This window comes from Dryas octopetala, chromosome 1 (assembly GCF_963921425.1).
Source record: "Dryas octopetala chromosome 1, drDryOcto1.1, whole genome shotgun sequence".
Lineage (NCBI taxonomy): Eukaryota > Viridiplantae > Streptophyta > Magnoliopsida > Rosales > Rosaceae > Dryas > Dryas octopetala.
In genome coordinates, this window is record NC_141366.1 from 11091540 (window position 1) to 11109296 (window position 17757).

The 17757-nt window shown below is 38.2% G+C and overlaps 3 protein-coding genes and 1 pseudogene across 4 annotated transcripts; 1 reads left to right on the plus strand and 3 right to left on the minus strand.

Moving 5' to 3' along the window:
- Window positions 1–3135: 3135 nt before the first annotated feature.
- On the minus strand, window positions 3136–5058 carry LOC147297778 (uncharacterized). Its single transcript, XM_086239180.1, has one exon. The coding sequence runs from the start codon at window positions 5056–5058 to the stop codon at window positions 3136–3138; it is 1923 nt and encodes a 640-aa protein (XP_086095306.1).
- A 2659-nt stretch (window positions 5059–7717) lies between these two features.
- Window positions 7718–9119, plus strand: LOC147297779 (putative glutathione S-transferase; annotated as a pseudogene). The gene is made up of 2 exons (XR_015121120.1): window positions 7718–8107; window positions 8496–9119. The product of XR_015121120.1 is annotated as a putative glutathione S-transferase (transcript).
- A 136-nt stretch (window positions 9120–9255) lies between these two features.
- On the minus strand, window positions 9256–10570 carry LOC147297780 (putative glutathione S-transferase). Its single transcript, XM_086236143.1, has 2 exons — window positions 10202–10570; window positions 9256–9834 (listed from the first exon to the last, which is right to left on the minus strand). The coding sequence occupies exons 1-2, from the start codon at window positions 10514–10516 to the stop codon at window positions 9490–9492; spliced, it is 660 nt and encodes a 219-aa protein (XP_086092269.1). The 5' UTR covers window positions 10517–10570; the 3' UTR covers window positions 9256–9489.
- A 3303-nt stretch (window positions 10571–13873) lies between these two features.
- Window positions 13874–15189, minus strand: LOC147297781 (putative glutathione S-transferase). Its single transcript, XM_086230222.1, has 2 exons — window positions 14778–15189; window positions 13874–14452 (listed from the first exon to the last, which is right to left on the minus strand). The coding sequence occupies exons 1-2, from the start codon at window positions 15090–15092 to the stop codon at window positions 14108–14110; spliced, it is 660 nt and encodes a 219-aa protein (XP_086086348.1). The 5' UTR covers window positions 15093–15189; the 3' UTR covers window positions 13874–14107.
- Window positions 15190–17757: the final 2568 nt, after the last annotated feature.

The following is a 17757-nucleotide window of genomic DNA, read 5'->3' on the forward strand; positions in this document are numbered from 1 at the left end:
CAAGCCTTTTTGGCACAACACTCTTTTAAATATCTGTAAATATCTATACTTGTCTTTTATTCTCAAAGGTGAATACTAGTCTTTTATTCTCGATCACACATAATTTCATCTCACACTCACTGCAAAACTTTATGAGTCAAAACCCCTTTTGCTTAGAGTAGATTCAACCCCTTTTTTGTTAACACTCTTTTGTATCAATACAGACCCTTTATACCAGAACAGTCAAAGAAAAAGACTCGTCTTACTCTTTATAGTCTTATTTCTATTAGAAATGTGTTGATGTTGAACAAAATTTTTAAATAAATAATAAATATTACCCAACATAATTTCACCCAAATTCATTTATGGAAGGAGGGTTTTATTATTTTGGGTACGACCCATTCAAGATGGAGTGCATCTCTTAATTACAGTCCCTTGACTTAAGGGAATACCCTTTGATTCCAATTGCAATGAAACCAACGGATCACTTTGTGAGTGTTTGGATTTTTAATAGGTGAAAGACCTATTGAAAATGAATTTATTTGCAGCTGTGGTTGCACCCATATTTTAGGTTGCCTACGTACCCATTGCAGGATCAAACCACACGTAGTTCAATGAAAGAATTTGACTTGATTGGCTTTGTGCCATTTGGGGTTGAATTTATGATTTGAGTTTGAGAGATTTGGTTTTGTACCAATTTAAGAGAGATGGTTTTGTACCATTTGAGAAAGGTGGTTTTGTACCAATTTGAGAGTTTAAATTTGGGGTTTGGATTTGGTTTCGGTTTTGTACCAATTGAGAGAGTTGGTTTTGTAACAATTTGAGAATGTTGGCTTTGTACCAATTTAAGAGTTTGAATTTGGGATTTGGAAGAAAATGTGCCCATTAATATTTTTGTACCATTTATTTGTTAAATGACACATTTTTATAATGGGCTAACATGAATTTGGTTATGTGCCCACTAATTAATATCTTTGTATCAATTATTTATTAATTGATACTCTTTATATTTTTAATGGGCAAAGGTACTTTGAAAACATGACCACTGGATTTGTGACCCCAGTACAGGTGATTTAATAATGTTGGAATGAGGTCCAATATCTAATTTTGTTGGCAGCACAATTGCATTAACATGCAATTTTTATTCAGAGCAAATTGAAGACAAGCCCAAGAAAAGCTTCACGTGGGACCCACTAATTTTCCCTAAGACTTTGTTTTCCTTTACTTATTGAAGATAAGAATCCAACAAATTGATTTCTTCTTGTATCCTGGAGCTTGACTTTATTTCCACTTTGCTGCATGGTTATAATTTAGAACCATAATTTCTTTTGTGGTCTTGTACGGGAAATACCCATCTCTTGAAAGAAGCCTTTCTTCTTTTCTTTTCTTTGGAGGGGCACATTTGGCTTTTGCTGGCAGAAGTGCAGCACCTTTTTTCTTTATTGTGCTGCATTGCCATAGCCTCATTTAATTTGTTTTTCTCATTTTCTTTCTTTTGCCTTTTTTTTTTTTTTACTACGGGCCCAACTTGATTTTTTTTCTTGGCTTCTCACGTGAAGCACTATGGAAGCAACATCACATCTTTTCCTTGGCTTCACAACATGTCAGAGACCACCTTTTATTTTCGTCTCTTTTTTTGACTAGTTGGCTTGCCAATTTCATCTTGGGAACTTGGATATACTTTCAAGCGCGACTTTGATTTCTTTGTAAGCCGCAACTTATTTCATTGGTTGGGTTCTTTCTCTCCCTTTTTTTTTTTGCGTTCAACAATATAGCAAAAGGAGATCTGTTGTTTCTCCTAATCTAGTTGGCAATTGAAGGCATAAGAAGTGATTTCTTTTGTGGGGTTCAGCACAGAACCACCAGCTTAGAAAATTAATTTTGGGGGTTCATATCAGAATCCCCATCTTGAGAGAAAGCAATTTATGGGGGGTTCAGACCAGAACCCCCATCTTGAGATGAGACGGATTTATGGGGGGTTCAGACCAGAACCCCCACTTTGAGATGAAAGTGATTTATAGGGGGTTCTGACCTGAACCCCCATCTTAAAAGAAAGAACACTGCCAAGAGGCACTACCTTGAACTTGAACAGCAACGGTCTTGCAGTAATTCTCTCTTCTCTCTGTACTTTCTCCTTCAGCCTTTCGGTCTCCTCCCCTTCTCTCCTCTCTTTTTTTCTGAACCCCTTATGCTCTATTTATAGAGTCCATGGGAAGTCCAAGTGATGAGATCAGATGGAGATGAGATAACTCTCTCCATTTAAATTTAAACTCATCAGATAAGAGATAATTAAGCTTTCAGATAAATCCACATTATCTCACTTTTCAATTTATTTTCATTTGAAATTAATGTGGCACATGGCATATGGGGATCTTATCTCAACCTCAACCTTTGTATTTTTTTTTTAATTTTTTTACGGTTCAACAGATGCCCCCTCAAGCATCGTGCGTGGAACGGCTTTGCACGTGCGAGGCTTGAAATTTCTTCTTTTTGAGATCCATTTATAAAGACACGCTTAAGGCTTCTTTGCAACTTGTCCATAACATAAATGGAAGACTTTGTAGTACACAGCAGTTTAATCACGTGCAGATACTATTGGTGGAGAAAAGTGAATTTTGAGATTTTACGGCTGCATCTAGCTTTTGAGGCTAAATTGCCTACGTACCCTTTTAAGGGATCAAGCCATACGTAGTTCACCCCTTTTGATTTGGGGAAGAAATTTTTTTTTATTATTTTTTTGTGCCTTAATTTTTGCTTGAGCTGCCCTTTTGGATTTTTAGCTCAACAGGCCCTTTTTTTTTTAAGATCAACCCTAACTTTTGCTTGGACCGCCCTTTCGGGTTTTCAATCCAACGGGTTTGCTCTAACTTTTGCCTAGACCGCCCTTTCGGGTTTTCAGCCTAGCGAGCTCCTCTTTTTTTTTTTTTTTTTTTTTTTTTTGTGCCTTAATTTTTTGCTTGAGCTGCCCTTTTGGATTTTTAGCTCAACAGGCCCCTTTTTTTTTTTAAGCTCAACCCTAACTTTTTCTTGGACCGCTCTTTCGGGTTTTCAATCCAACGGGTTTGCTCTAACTTTTGCCTAGACCGCCCTTTCGGGTTTTCAGCCTAGCGAGCTCCTTTTTTTTTTTTCTTTCTTTTTCTTTTGAAACATGTGGCTTTAAGTTAAATCCACCACTATCTCATTGTTGTCAATCATTTCTTGGATTATATTCTTGAGAACGTTGCAATCCTTTGTAGAATGACCAGTAACTTGATGATACCGACAATATCCGGAGCTATTTGCCTTCTTGGCTTCATTCGGTCGTTTTGGCTCGGGAAGCTTGATAGCTTTGGCTTTGAGAAGCTCAAAGAATATTTCCTCGACATCCTCTTCGTCAAAGGTGAATTTGGCTTCTTTCCTTTCTTTGAGCATTAGCTCCCTTGGTTCCTCTTTTCCTTTGCCTCTATCAGACTTTTTGTCAATTTCAGCAAAGGTAGCCATTGACTCGGTCTCCTCCTCACTGTCAGTTGTCTCATGTCTTGAGTACACCTCTTGGGTTATGGTTTTCTGGCGCGCAATTTGTTTTTCAACGTTGCATGCCTTTGAGACTAATGCATCAAACGTTTGGGGTTCTCGAGCGCAGACAAATGACGCTATCTCAGGCAAGAGATTACTTGAACAAATTTGTACTGCAGATTGTTCACTTAATTTCTCTATGTATTGAACATTAAGGCTTCTCCATCTGGCAATGAACTCATTAACATTCTCATAGGGACCTTGCCTAGCTTCAGTCAAGTCAAGAAGTGTGACTTTTTTCTTGACGTTGACAAATTGAGCTAGAAATGCTTTTTGCATGTCTTCCCATGTGTGAATGGAATGTGGTGGTAAATGAGTATACCAGGTGAAAGCTGATCCTTTGAGCGACTGAACAAATTGCCTTATGAGCAAGGCATCTGACCGTGAAGTCTCCCCACAAGCTGAATAGAAATGAGCTAGATGTTCAAGGGGAGAGCCGTTTATCCCATCAAACTTATCAAAGACTGGTTTATGATAATTTTTAGGGAATGGGCATGCATCGTAGTGGTCCGGGTAAGGTTTCAAATACCCAAGAATTGGTGGATTTTGGGACATCAGAGCTTTCTTGATTCCTTCAGCTACCAGTGACTCTATGTCCTTTTTAGTAAGCGGACATGTGGAACCCTGTCCTTTTTCCGATTTTCCACTATTGTTGACATTAGCCTTGGCTAATTTAGCAGTCAATCTTGCTATTTCTACATCATGTTCATCTTTCAATTTTTTCATTTCTGCCTCTTTTTCAGCAATCTTTCTTTGCAGTTCTTGATTTTGTTCCTTAATACTCATTGCGCTAATAACCATAACTGACATGTATTCGGACTTTACGTCCTCATTTGTCTTGGACACATGAGACTGGGTTGTTGATTTCTTTAGAGTTTCCTCTTCTTGAAAGAAAGACTCAGCGTTTCCATACAAAGGATTGGAAGACCATGCTGGGTCTTCATCTTCAGAGGTATCATTTGGGATCGACATATCCTCTGGGTACCCATATGACATCGCCCAGACCCATGCAGGAATGATGGGGACTAGGTGGGGTCTTGGCTCGACCTGGGACTCAAGAAATGCCCCCTTCTTCGGGTCCACAAGCTCGTTCATTGTTGACTGCCCCCATGGGTATGGTCCTTGAACATCTCTACCATGCCCCATGTGTGGGTCGGTAGAATGTGAACCAAAATCTTGTACTTGGGATTGGGCACTTGTGTCAATGATGTCTTTTTTAATGGGTGGTGGAAGTGTTGTTGTAGCTTCCATTAATGCTTGTTGTGTAGATTTGAGGGTCTCGGCCTTTCGGCTTGTTGGAACCTCCTCTTCTTCTTTGCTGGAAATTATCATGGTTGACTCTGTAATGGTCAAGTTGATTGGTATAGACCCAATCAAAATTTGGGCAGTCTTGGTGACTATGTGACTTTTGGCCTTGCTGGCATTGGCTGTGGTGGATGTTGCTCCAACAGCTACTTTTGAAATGGCTTTAGCAACCTCAACAGCACTAGCTTTTGTGGCTTTCTTCCTTAGAGCTCTTGCCATCCGCTTCTTTGAAGTTTTGGTGGCATTCTTTGATGAAGTCCTTACTTGTTGGGCCTTGGTGACCTTAGCTTTGACTCCAGCATTTAGCCTTGGAACGTTGCTTGAAAATGGTGCTTGATCGATGACAAATGTGGTATGGTAACCAGCATGTTTCGAGCATCCGCTCTCTGTTTGAGAGGCTGAGAGCTCATGGAAGTAGATTGTGACTTGTGGTGCCATTTGATCTATCTCTCTGTCTCCTTTGACTTTCCTGAGAGGCAAATGCAATATAAAGGATTAGTTCCATTATATTGGAGATGAAAGGGAGAATGGGTCCCACTGGGCGTGCCAAAAATTATGTTGAACAAAATTTTTAAATAAATAATAAATATTACCCAACATAATTTCACCCAAATTCATTTATGGAAGGAGGGTTTTATTATTTTGGGTACGACCCATTCAAGATGGAGTGCATCTCTTAATTACAGTCCCTTGACTTAAGGGAATACCCTTTGATTCCAATTGCAATGAAACCAACGGATCACTTTGTGAGTGTTTGGATTTTTAATAGGTGAAAGACCTATTGAAAAGGAATTTATTTGCAGCTGTGGTTGCACCCATATTTTAGGTTGCCTACGTACCCATTGCAGGATCAAACCACACGTAGTTCAATGAAAGAATTTGACTTGATTGGCTTTGTGCCATTTGGGGTTGAATTTAGGATTTGAGTTTGAGAGATTTGGTTTTGTACCAATTTAAGAGAGATGGTTTTGTACCATTTGAGAAAGGTGGTTTTGTACCAATTTGAGAGTTTAAATTTGGGGTTTGGATTTGGTTTCGGTTTTGTACCAATTGAGAGAGTTGGTTTTGTAACAATTTGAGAATGTTGGCTTTGTACCAATTTAAGAGTTTGAATTTGGGATTTGGAAGAAAATGTGCCCATTAATATTTTTGTACCATTTATTTGTTAAATGACACATTTTTATAATGGGCTAACATGAATTTGGTTATGTGCCCACTAATTAATATCTTTGTATCAATTATTTATTAATTGATACTCTTTATATTTTTAATGGGCAAATGTACTTTGAAAACATGACCACTGGATTTGTGACCCCAGTACAGGTGATTTAATAATGTTGGAATGAGGTCCAATATCTAATTTTGTTGGCAGCACAATTGCATTAACATGCAATTTTTATTCAGAGCAAATTGAAGACAAGCCCAAGAAAAGCTTCACGTGGGACCCACTAATTTTCCCTAAGACTTTGTTTTCCTTTACTTATTGAAGATAAGAATCCAACAAATTGATTTCTTCTTGTATCCTGGAGCTTGACTTTATTTCCACTTTGCTGCATGGTTATAATTTAGAACCATAATTTCTTTTGTGGTCTTGTACGGGAAATACCCATCTCTTGAAAGAAGCCTTTCTTCTTTTCTTTTCTTTGGAGGGGCACATTTGGCTTTTGCTGGCAGAAGTGCAGCACCTTTTTTCTTTATTGTGCTACATTGCCATAGCCTCATTTAATTTGTTTTTCTCATTTTCTTTCTTTTGCCCTTTTTTTTTTTACTACGGGCCCAACTTGATTTTTTTTCTTGGCTTCTCACGTGAAGCACTATGGAAGCAACATCACATCTTTTCCTTGGCTTCACAACATGTCAGAGACCACCTTTTATTTTCGTCTCTTTTTTTGACTAGTTGGCTTGCCAATTTCATCTTGGGAACTTGGATATACTTTCAAGCGCGACTTTGATTTCTTTGTAAAAGGAGATCTGTTGTTTCTCCTAATCTGGTTGGCAATTGAAGGCATAAGAAGTGATTTCTTTTGTGGGGTTCAGCACAGAACCACCAGCTTAGAAAATTAATTTTGGGGGTTCATATCAGAATCCCCATCTTGAGAGAAAGCAATTTATGGGGGGTTCAGACCAGAACCCCCATCTTGAGATGAGACGGATTTATGAGGGGTTCAGACCAGAACCCCCACTTTGAGATAAAAGTGATTTGTAGGGGGTTCTGACCTGAACCCCCATCTTAAAAGAAAGAACACTGCCAAGAGCCACTACCTTGAACTTGAACAGCAACGGTCTTGCAGTAATTCTCTCTTCTCTCTGTACTTTCTCCTTCAGCCTTTCGGTCTCCTCCCCTTCTCTCCTCTCTTTTTTTCTGAACCCCTTATGCTCTATTTATAGAGTCCATGGGAAGTCCAAGTGATGAGATCAGATGGAGATGAGATAACTCTCTCCATTTAAATTTAAACTCATCAGATAAGAGATAATTAAGCTTTCAGATAAATCCACATTATCTCACTTTTCAATTTATTTTCATTTGAAATTAATGTGGCACATGACATATGGGGATCTTATCTCAACCTCAACCTTTGTATTTTTTTTTTAATTTTTTTACGGTTCAACAGTTGATAATATGACTTAAGAAAGTTAGAAATATGGTAGAAATAGTTGTATCGAATATAATCCACATGTAGTGGTAGTGCAACGACAAAAGCAATGACATATATATATTGACATGTCCGGAAGGACCATGGAAGGTTGAAAGCATATACCATTCTAAGAAAACGACATAGAACATGCCATACACCGCTCGCAAAATGAGCCACGTACGACATTACCACATGAAGCAAACCTCAAACACCTTATAAAAACCTGCCTGCCTCGCATATCTTTTATTAGACATTACTTTGCACTCAGTCTTTGAGTTGAGCAACAAGCTAGCTAGAAGAGGAAGAAGAAGTCTGTGTCAATGGCGGAGGTTGTGGTTTTGGACTTATGGGCCAGCATGTTTGGGATGAGGGTCAGAGTAGCTCTGGAAGAAAAGGGTGTCAAGTATGAGTACAAAGAGCAGGATCTGAGGAACAAGAGTCCACTGCTTCTGCAGATGAACCCGGTTCACAAGAAGATCCCGGTTCTCATCCACAACGGCAAACCGGTCTGTGAGTCGCTCATTATTGTCCAATACATCGATGAGGTCTGGAAGGATAAAGCTCCTTTGCTTCCCTCTGATCCTTACCAGAGAGCTCAGGCCAGATTCTGGGCTGATTTCATTGATAAGAAGGTAACTTTTTGGTTTTTGTTTTTCGTTTTTCCCTTGTTCATTTTGTATATTTCGTTTGCAATTTTATTTCATGTTGGATGTGATTTGGGTTTAAAAGAATTGCAATTGATTGGACCAAATTGCAAAGATATACATGAATGAGAGACTGATTTTTCTCATTTTCTAGATGGCATACTTTTGTATATGGAGGGACTGTTGAAAAACACAAAGCAACTCCAATATTACATTCTTCGCATTTGGATGAATAAGTGGAATATTTTTTTTTTTTTTGGGGAAAAAGAAAACTAAAAACTGAATAGTGTTGGTAGGCATAGTAATAACATTATTTTTCATTTCATTGAATGATATGGTGAAAAATTGGTGATGCAAATGTTTCCAAAAATTGTAGGTATATGATGCTTCGAGGAAGATATGGTCCACAAAAGGAGAAGAACAAGAGGCAGGCAAGAAGGAGTTTATTGAAGCCCTTAAACTGTTGGAAGAAGAGCTTGGAGACAAGCCTTATTTTGGGGGTGAGAGCTTTGGGTTCTTGGACATTGCTCTTATCACATTTTACAGCTGGTTTCATGCCTATGAGACCTTTGGAAACTTCAGCATAGAGGCAGAGTGCCCCAAGCTCATTGCTTGGGCCAAGAGGTGCATGCAGAAGGAGAGTGTGTCCAAATCTCTACCTGACCAGAAAAAAGTGTATGAAACGCTCTTGGTATGAAGAAGATGCTTGGTGTGGAATCGAGGAAGAAGATGGCCTCTGCTAGCTTGCTATCACCACCACCATGTTAGATAGTCCTGCAATAAATTATAAAGTGATAGGCTGCTCTTGTAATTTTCCAGTGAGATACTTTGGTGTGTCTGCTGAATGTGTTATGTCAAAAGGATATATGTGTCGTGCAATAATAATACAGACGCCTTTTTTTTTTTGGGTGAAGTAATACAGACATTTTGATGTGTCTGCCTATTGTTATATATCTGTTCTAAATTATATGTTTATATATGTAAAGGGATGTTTGTTGAATACTTGAGTGGTTCTCTACTTCTCATTCGTCCTTTTTGAAAACTTGCTATAACCAGTGACCAGGTGAAATGCAAGTTATTGTAGTGAAAAAAGCAGGTGTGTAATGACACAAGAACAGGATTCATAAAAGCTCACATTTAGGATAAGAAATTTCATCAAGTATATTTTTAAACTTCTTGCTATAAAGTTAACAAGTTTACAACAATTTGATAATTGGACTACAAAATTAAACGACAAACAAACATGACCAAAGGTACAACAAAGTACCTCATACTGTAGAGGGCTTGGTCAAGTGCCCTGTTATTGCAAATATAAACAACCCAACAGAGGTTGAAACTTGAAAGCTAGACAGAAAGAAAAAGCACATGATCTACTCTATTCCATGCTTAACCCTCATCTGCAGGGCGAATTCATAGACCTTTTTCTGGTCAGGAAGAGACTTAGACACACTCTCCTTGTGCATGCATCTCTTGGCCCATGCAATGAACTTTGGGCGCTCTGCCTCCACACTGAAGTTGCCAAATGTCTCCTGCACATAAAACCAGCTGTATAAAGGAATAAGTGCCACATCCACATATCCAAGGGTCTCACCCCCAAAGTAAGGCTTGTCTCCAAGCTCTTCTTCTAGAATCCTCAAGTACTCAAGGAACTCCTTCTTTGCTGCTTCCTGTTCTTCTCCTTTTGTTGTCCATACCTTCCTCCCAATCTCATATATCTGCATTTCCCATTACCAAAATATGCACAAAATTAAAGGGTTACTTGTATTTTTCGTATTAAAGGGTTACTTATATTGTGCTTATATTGAAAATTAAGCATCTTTCTTTATATATCACAAACATAAACCTTAAAGACAAAGGAAACAACCTCCTTTTAGACTCAAGCACAATATTAGCATTGAGAACATAAAACAGAGTATGTATTCCCATTTAATAATTTTTAATATAAATCCCAAATAATAATCCTTACAACCTAAACATTTTAAATCTTAAAATCCCAAAACAACATGTTTTGTTTACAAGCATAATATCAAGACAAAAATATAAACAGACAAACATATTCCAAACAAAAATGAGTAAAATTACCTTCTTGTCAACGAAGTCACCCCAGAACCTGGCTTGGGATCTGAGGTAAGGATCGGAGGGCAAGAGGGGAGCCTTGTCGTACCAGACCTCGTCAATGTACTGAAGGGCAATGAGGGACTCGCAGACCGGTTTGCCATTGTGAACGAGAACCGGGATCTTCTTGTGAACCGGGTTCATCTGCAGCAAGAGTGGGCTCTTGTTCCTCAGGTCCTCTCCCGTGTGCTCATATTCGACTCCCTTCTCAGCCAGTGCAATTCTCAACCTCATCCCAAATGGGCTGGGCCAGAAGTCTAACAAAACTACCTCATCCGCCATTGAAGTTCTGAAGAAGCTTGATTGATGTAAAGTTACAAGGGTGAAAAAACTAGCTTTGGGTGGGTTGGTGGTGGTGTAGTGGTGTAGTGGTGTGGTGGTGTAGTGGTGTAGTGGTGTGGATCAGAGTGTGTATTTATAGTAAAAGTTCAAACTTGAAAGAAAAGAAAGAAGGGATGGTCAATGGCCCCAGAAATGGAGAATAGTAGAATACCATAATATATCAGAGTAGTTAATAGCTCAGGTGGGGAAATCCTATTTTTCTGTCTGATATTCTGGACTCTTCCATTTGAATGCATTATGTCACTGCTTTCGACATCAAATCTTGAATTGCATTCTATAATATAGAGGCGTACCCTATAAACTGGGCTAAGAATGTGATTTCTTCTTCTTCTATTATTTTTCTTTATAATAAGAGTAAATTACACACAGATACCTCAAATATATATCTTTGTTCATTTAAGTACTTCAATAAAAAAAAAAAAGTTGATTAGAGTTACATCAACTACTTATTTTGCACACCCAGGTACATCCGTCAACTATTCTGTTTGGCCTGCTGTTAACTGCCTATGTGGCACACTTACATACCTTTAAAAAAATGCCACATAGACAAAAAAAATAAAAAATGAAATAACTTTAAAAAATAAAATAATTATTTAAAAAAACTAAAAAAATTAAAAACCAAAAAATAACAAAAAACAAAAAAATAAAGAAAAAAATGGAGTTGCAGGCTTGCAGCCTCTATCCGCCTGATACCTCTCCCTTCGAGACCCACCCAACCCAGCCACCCACCACTCCGACCCCAGCCATCACGCCGCCGACCCACCCGGCCACCCACTCTCTTTCTTTCCCGGCCCCTCTCCTCTCTCTCTCCCCGAAACCCCAGCCCAAGCCCAGCCTAGCCTCGATCCCTTATCCCTCCGCCCCCCCCCCCCCCCCGGCGTCGGCCACCTAACCCAGTGACCCACCCACCTTCCTCCCCTCTCCGGCCACCAGCTCCATCTTTCTCTTTCTGTCACTCTCTCTCCCTCTGTTTCTCTTTCTCTCTCTTAGATCTGAACGAGGGTAGAGCTCGGGTTGGGGCTGGGGTTTCGAGGAGAGAGAGAGTGTGTGTGTGTGTGTGTGTGTGAGGTAGAGAGAGATGAGAGGAGAGGAGAGGAGAGGAGAGGAGAGGGGAGATAGATGGGGTGGGTGGCTCAGTCGAAGAGAGAGTGAGCTAGGCAGAGAGAGAAAGTGAGGGGCGAGGAGAGAGAGAGTGAGACAAAGAGAGAGGAGAGGAGAGGGGAGAGAGAGGGGGTGGGTGGCTCGGTCGGGGAGAGAGTGAGTGAGGCAGAGAGAGAAAGTGAGGGGCGAGGAGAGAGAGAGTGAGGCAGAGAGATGAGAGAAGGGGTAGGTGGCTAAGTGGGTCGGCGGCGTGGTGGGTGGGTCGGCGGTAGAGTGGCTGACGTCAGAGGGGTAGGTGGCTAGGTTGTTTTTTGTTTTTAATTTTTTTAGTTTTTTTAAATAATTATTTCATTTTTTAAAATTTATTTTATTTTTTATTATTTTTTTGTCAACGTGGCATTTTTTTAAAGGTATGTGAGTGTGCTACGTAGGCAATTAATGACAGACCTGACGGAATAGTTAACGGAGGTACCTGGGTGTGCAAAATCAGAAGTTGAGGTACCTCTAAGCAACTTTTTTTTATTGAGGTACTCAAGTGAACAAGAGTGTATACTTGAGGTATTCGCGTGTAATTTACCCTTATAATAATGAATCTTGGACAAAAAGTCTAGTCCTATACTCCTATCCGTGGATGGTTTAAAGTTTAAAGTTCAAAACTTTAAACTTTAGACCTATGTCCTCTTTTTTTTTTTTTTTTACTTGTAAATTTTATAATCCATTTTTATCCTAAAAGAATATATAACAAAATTTTCAACTTTGGGCTTTCTCAAGCTCAAATGCTCAATGCTGGTCATTGGGCCGCACTAGTTAACCTGGGCTTGGTTGGACCAAAGCCTAGGGAGCCAATGGGCCGCAGACTGAATGATGGCTGATGAGTGATCAATCAATCAATTTTTTTTTTTTTGCCAAAGTGATCAATCAATCTTGATTGTTTACAAATGGTAATTGAAAATAAGAATGAATGAATGAAACTTCGGTTTCTCTTTTTGTTGGAAAATTTTGTAGTGTGATTGTGAAGTGGTATTATTAATTTATGTGTTATAATACGAATGTACGACGTTTATAAATTTAGAATTTAGGATTTTAAGTTTTAATAATTATACACATTATAATTTTAATCAATTTGTTATATGGCCATGTGCTATTATGGTTATATGAATATCTCAATTTGGTTTCAATTTTTTTTAGAATGTTATCCCTTTTAAATTAGAATGTAAAATTGCAATATTTTACTAATAAAAAACTCTTACAAAAATTAGTAAATTTAGAGCTCAAACTTTTAATATTATTTTAAACTCAAAATTGGTGATAAAAGTTTGAGTCCAAACCCACTAATTAAAAACCTATTATAAGCCCAACACTCATTAATCATTGAGATAGATTAAAAGCCCAACACTCATAAATCAATGAGATAGCATCTTTACAAAGCATGAGGACAGTCCAACGTGCGATAGAGAGAGAGAGAGTGTGAGTGTGTGAGTGCGTGAGTGAGAGAGAGAGAGAGAGAGACAGAGAGACAGAGAGACAGAGACATAGAAAGAGGAGACTCACCTTCACAAAGCTCACTGCTGCTGATTGAAGGTTCTGCTCAAAGTTTGGGTGCCACAACTCTCAAAAATTGGTGCAATTTATTGAACGTTTTAGTTTGGGGTTGAATGGGTTTTGATATTATGATGTTAATTCATTGATTAGGGTTCTTAATTACTACATGGGTATGGAAAATTGGGCTAATTTCTCATTCTTCCCCCTTATTTTCAATTTTTTTCCTTTGAATTTCGGTGAATATCGGTCCAATATCGGGTGATATCGGCGAAATATCGGGAATACGGGTGAAGATTTTGCTACACCCCCAATCGGTATCGGCTACTCCGAAAAACGACATTTCGGAATGTCGGGCGATATTTTGAACACTGACGTCTGCACCTACCTAAACCTTTCCCAATTGTGTCCAATTATCTCTTTTATAAAATTTAAAAAAATAATAAAGCAATTTTCCACCAAGAACCTAACACCTCCCTTTGTAAGATTTGATGGAAGTATTCTTGAGCTGCACATAATGCAGTCCCCCTGGTATTTGGGTGTGGAATTCTTTGAGTTTGCAGCAAGTGACCAGGTGCAATGCAACTTAATTATTGTAGTGAAAAAAGCAGGTGTGTAATGAGTAATGACACAAGAACAGGATTCATAAAGCTCACATTTAGGATAAGAAATTTCATCAAGTATATTTTTGAACTTCTTGCTATAAAGTTAACAAGTTTACAACAATTTGATAATTTGACTACAAAATTAAACGACAAACAAACATGACCAGAGGTACAACAAAGTACCTCATACTGTAGAGGGCTTGGTCAAGTGCCCTGTTATTGCAAATATAAACAACCCAACAGAGGTTGAAACTTGAAAGCTAGACAGAAAGAAAAAGCACATGATCTACTCTATTCCATGCTTAACCCTCATCTGCAGGGCGAATTCATAGATCTTTTTCTGGTCAGGAAGAGACTTAGACACACTCTCCTTGTGCATGCATCTCTTGGCCCATGCAATGAACTTTGGGCGCTCTGCCTCCACACTGAAGTTGCCAAATGTCTCCTGCACATAAAACCAGCTGTAGAAAGGAATAAGTGCCACATCCACATATCCAAGGGTCTCCCCACCAAAGTAAGGCTTGTCTCCAAGCTCTTCTTCTAGAATCCTCAAGCACTCAAGGAACTCCTTCTTTGCTGCTTCTTGTTCTTCTCCTTTTGTTCCCCATATGTTCCGCCCAATCCCATATATCTGCATTTCCCATCACCAAAATATGCACAAAATTAAACAGTTACTTGTATTGTGCTTATATTCAAAACTAAGCATCTTTCTATATATATCACAAACATAAACCTTAAAGACCTAAAACGAAACAACCTCCTTTAGACACAAGCACAATATTAGCACTCAGAACATAATAATCCTTACAACCTAAACCATTTAAATCCTAAAATCCCAAAACAACATGTTTTGTACATAGCATAATATGAAAGCAAAAGTACAGACAGACAACCTATTTCTCATCCTTGAATCATTTCAAATCAAACATATTCCAAACACAAATGAGTAAAATTACCTTCTTGTCAACGAAGTCACCCCAGAACCTGGCTTGGGATCTGAGGTAAGGATCGGAGGGCAAGAGGGGAGCCTTGTCGTGCCAGACCTCGTCAATGTAATGTAGGGCAATGAGGGACTCGCAGACCGGTTTGCCATTGTGAACGAGAACCGGGATCTTCTTGTGAACCGGGTTCATCTGCAGCAAGAGTGGGCTCTTGTTCCTCAGGTCCTCTTCCTTGTACTCATATTCGACTCCCTTCTCAGCCAGTGCAATTCTCAACCTCATCCCAAATGGGCTGGGCCAGAAGTCCAACAAAACTACCTCATCCGCCATTGAAGTTCTGAACAAGCTTGATTGATGTAAAGTTACAAGGGTGAAAAAACTAGCTTTGGATATGAAGCTTTGGGTCGTGGTGGTGTAGTGGTGTGTATAAGAATGTGTATTTATAGTAAAATTTGAAACCTGAAAGAAAAGAAACAAGGGATGGTCAATGGCCCCAGAAATGCCATATCAGAGTAGTTAATAGTCGAGGTGGGGAAATTCTAATTTTCTTCTTTATTTGGTATTCTGGACTCTTCCAATTGAATGGCATTATGTCACTGCTTTCGACATAAAATCTTGAATTGCATTCTATAATCAATAATATAGAGTCATACGACTCATAGACTCTATAATATATAGTCATTCTCAGAATGTCATTTCTGCTTCTATTATTTTTCTTTATAGCAATGAATCTAGGACAAAAAGTCTTTGTAATCCATTTTTATAATCAATTTTTACCCTTAAAGAAAAAACAACAAAATTTTCAACTTTAGACTTTCTCAACTAATAAGCTCAAATGCTCAATGCTGGTCATTGGGCCGCACTAGCTGACTTGGGCTGGGTTGGACCACGGCCTTGCGAGCCAATGGGCCGCAGATTGAATGATGGCTGATGAGTGATCAATCAATCTTGCTTGTTTACAAATGGTAATTGAAAATATGAATGAATGAATGAAACTTCGAATTCTCTTTTTGTTAGAAAATTTTGTGGTGTGATTGTAAAGTGGTATTAAGTGTTATAATATGAGTGTATAATATTTATAAATTTAGAATTTAGGGTTTTAAATTATAATAATTATATACATTATAATTTTATTTGTTTCACCGTCACGTGATATTAGGATTACATAATATTCACATTTAAAAAGTACTACGAATTTATTTCATATTTTGCTCTTTATTCTTGAATAATTAGATGTGATCGGTAGATGAATCCCTATGGTAGCTGCTTAGATGCCGTGTTGAGGCAGCTAGGATTTCCAACCGCACCCTATGAGGCAGCTAGGACTTTCTCACTATGATCTTGACATATCATGGAATGAAGAAGATATTAAATTAATTTCCCGATTTATCAGTTGGTGTGTTTGCAACTTTGCATGCATGGTTACCTCAGAAGAGGGGTTTTTATAAATCTTATAGATAGGCTTCAACTTTTCACAAAAGCATATGCCTAAAGGCATGACAATAACTGCTTGCCGACCACATGAAAGCTACACACAATTCCAATCTTATATAAATTTACAACAAGGCGCTCATTTTATACGGTCATATATTAATCTCTCTCAAAGTTGTGCCTCTCCAGCTTACCAATTTTCACTTAGTTTTTAGTATTGGCCTTGCCATCCATTATCATCGTTGTGATGGAAGACAAGGCCAAGTTACAAGCTGCAAGAGTCACTACAGAAGTAGCTGTAGCACAGTTCATTTCAGTCACCAAGCGCCGCCGGTCCAAGAAAATGTTGGACACAATCATTGAAGAAGAGTATGACTTGGGGATTGAAAAAACCTTACGCTACTCATCCATTTACAAATCGTCTCCATGACATCTCTCCAGGCGTTCTAATTTTCCCTTAGCATTGAATCAGAATAAAGAGCCCTGAATTTGAAGTCATATTAATTGCTCATTTCAGAGAGCTAGGAACCACTATTCACCTACTGCATTATGTTTTTTTTTTTTTTTTTTGTTGGTGCAACGTACTGCATTATGTGTTTTTTAATCAACCTCGCTTATTCTTCATGGAAATTTTTTAGCTTCCAAGGAGATTGCGACGGATGTAATTTTCTTTTTTGTTTCATTGAAGAAATAAAATAAAGAACCGTGAGATTGCAAATCATGTAGTTTTGTTTTTAGTCAATCATGTATGGGTATTTGGGTGGTGTTAATTTGCAGCAAGTGATATGAAACCAGGCCAGTGCAATCCAACTTATTATTTGGGCAAATATTAACCAGATGCATTGACACTTAGAACAAAATTTATGAAGAAAATTCAAACCCATGCTATATCTATATATACATACTAAATATTTTTGATAAAACTATCTATTTGTTTGATCAAAATTAGATAAGCAAATGGTTTTCAATTTGACTAATTTTTCGCAAAGATAATCTATGAATAAAGACCTAAAAAATAAACGATTTGAATTGTTGAAAAACTACATGAAGTAGGCTGTAACGACCCGACTCAAATTTTCACTAGAAATTTAAATTTTTATTTAACTATGTTTTTAAGAGATTTTTTTTAGGTGTGGAATTTGCATTTTAAAGATTATGAGATTTATTTGGAAAATAAAAAGGGTTTTTGATTTAAATATTTATTTTTGTTTTAATTTAAGCTTGACCAAAATTTGACTTTTAAAATAAAAGGGCTTTTGATTTTGACTTTGGGTCCGTTAGATAGGTTTCGAACTCACGATTTCATAGACACGCGGCACGCGCCAATCCGAGTTACGGTTTGGAAGATACAAACATGTGAAGTGAGGGGCAATTTTGTAAAATTGCCAAAGTGGGATTTAAATACCCAAAATCAGAAAATCTTTCTGATTTCACTCTCTCTCTCTCTCTAGATTTTTCTACAACTCCCTCTCTCTCTCTAGAACTCTCTCTCCCTTTATTTTTCTCCCCGCACACTCTCTCTCCCCGCACTCTCTCTTCCTCTCTTCTCTTCGACAACCTCCTG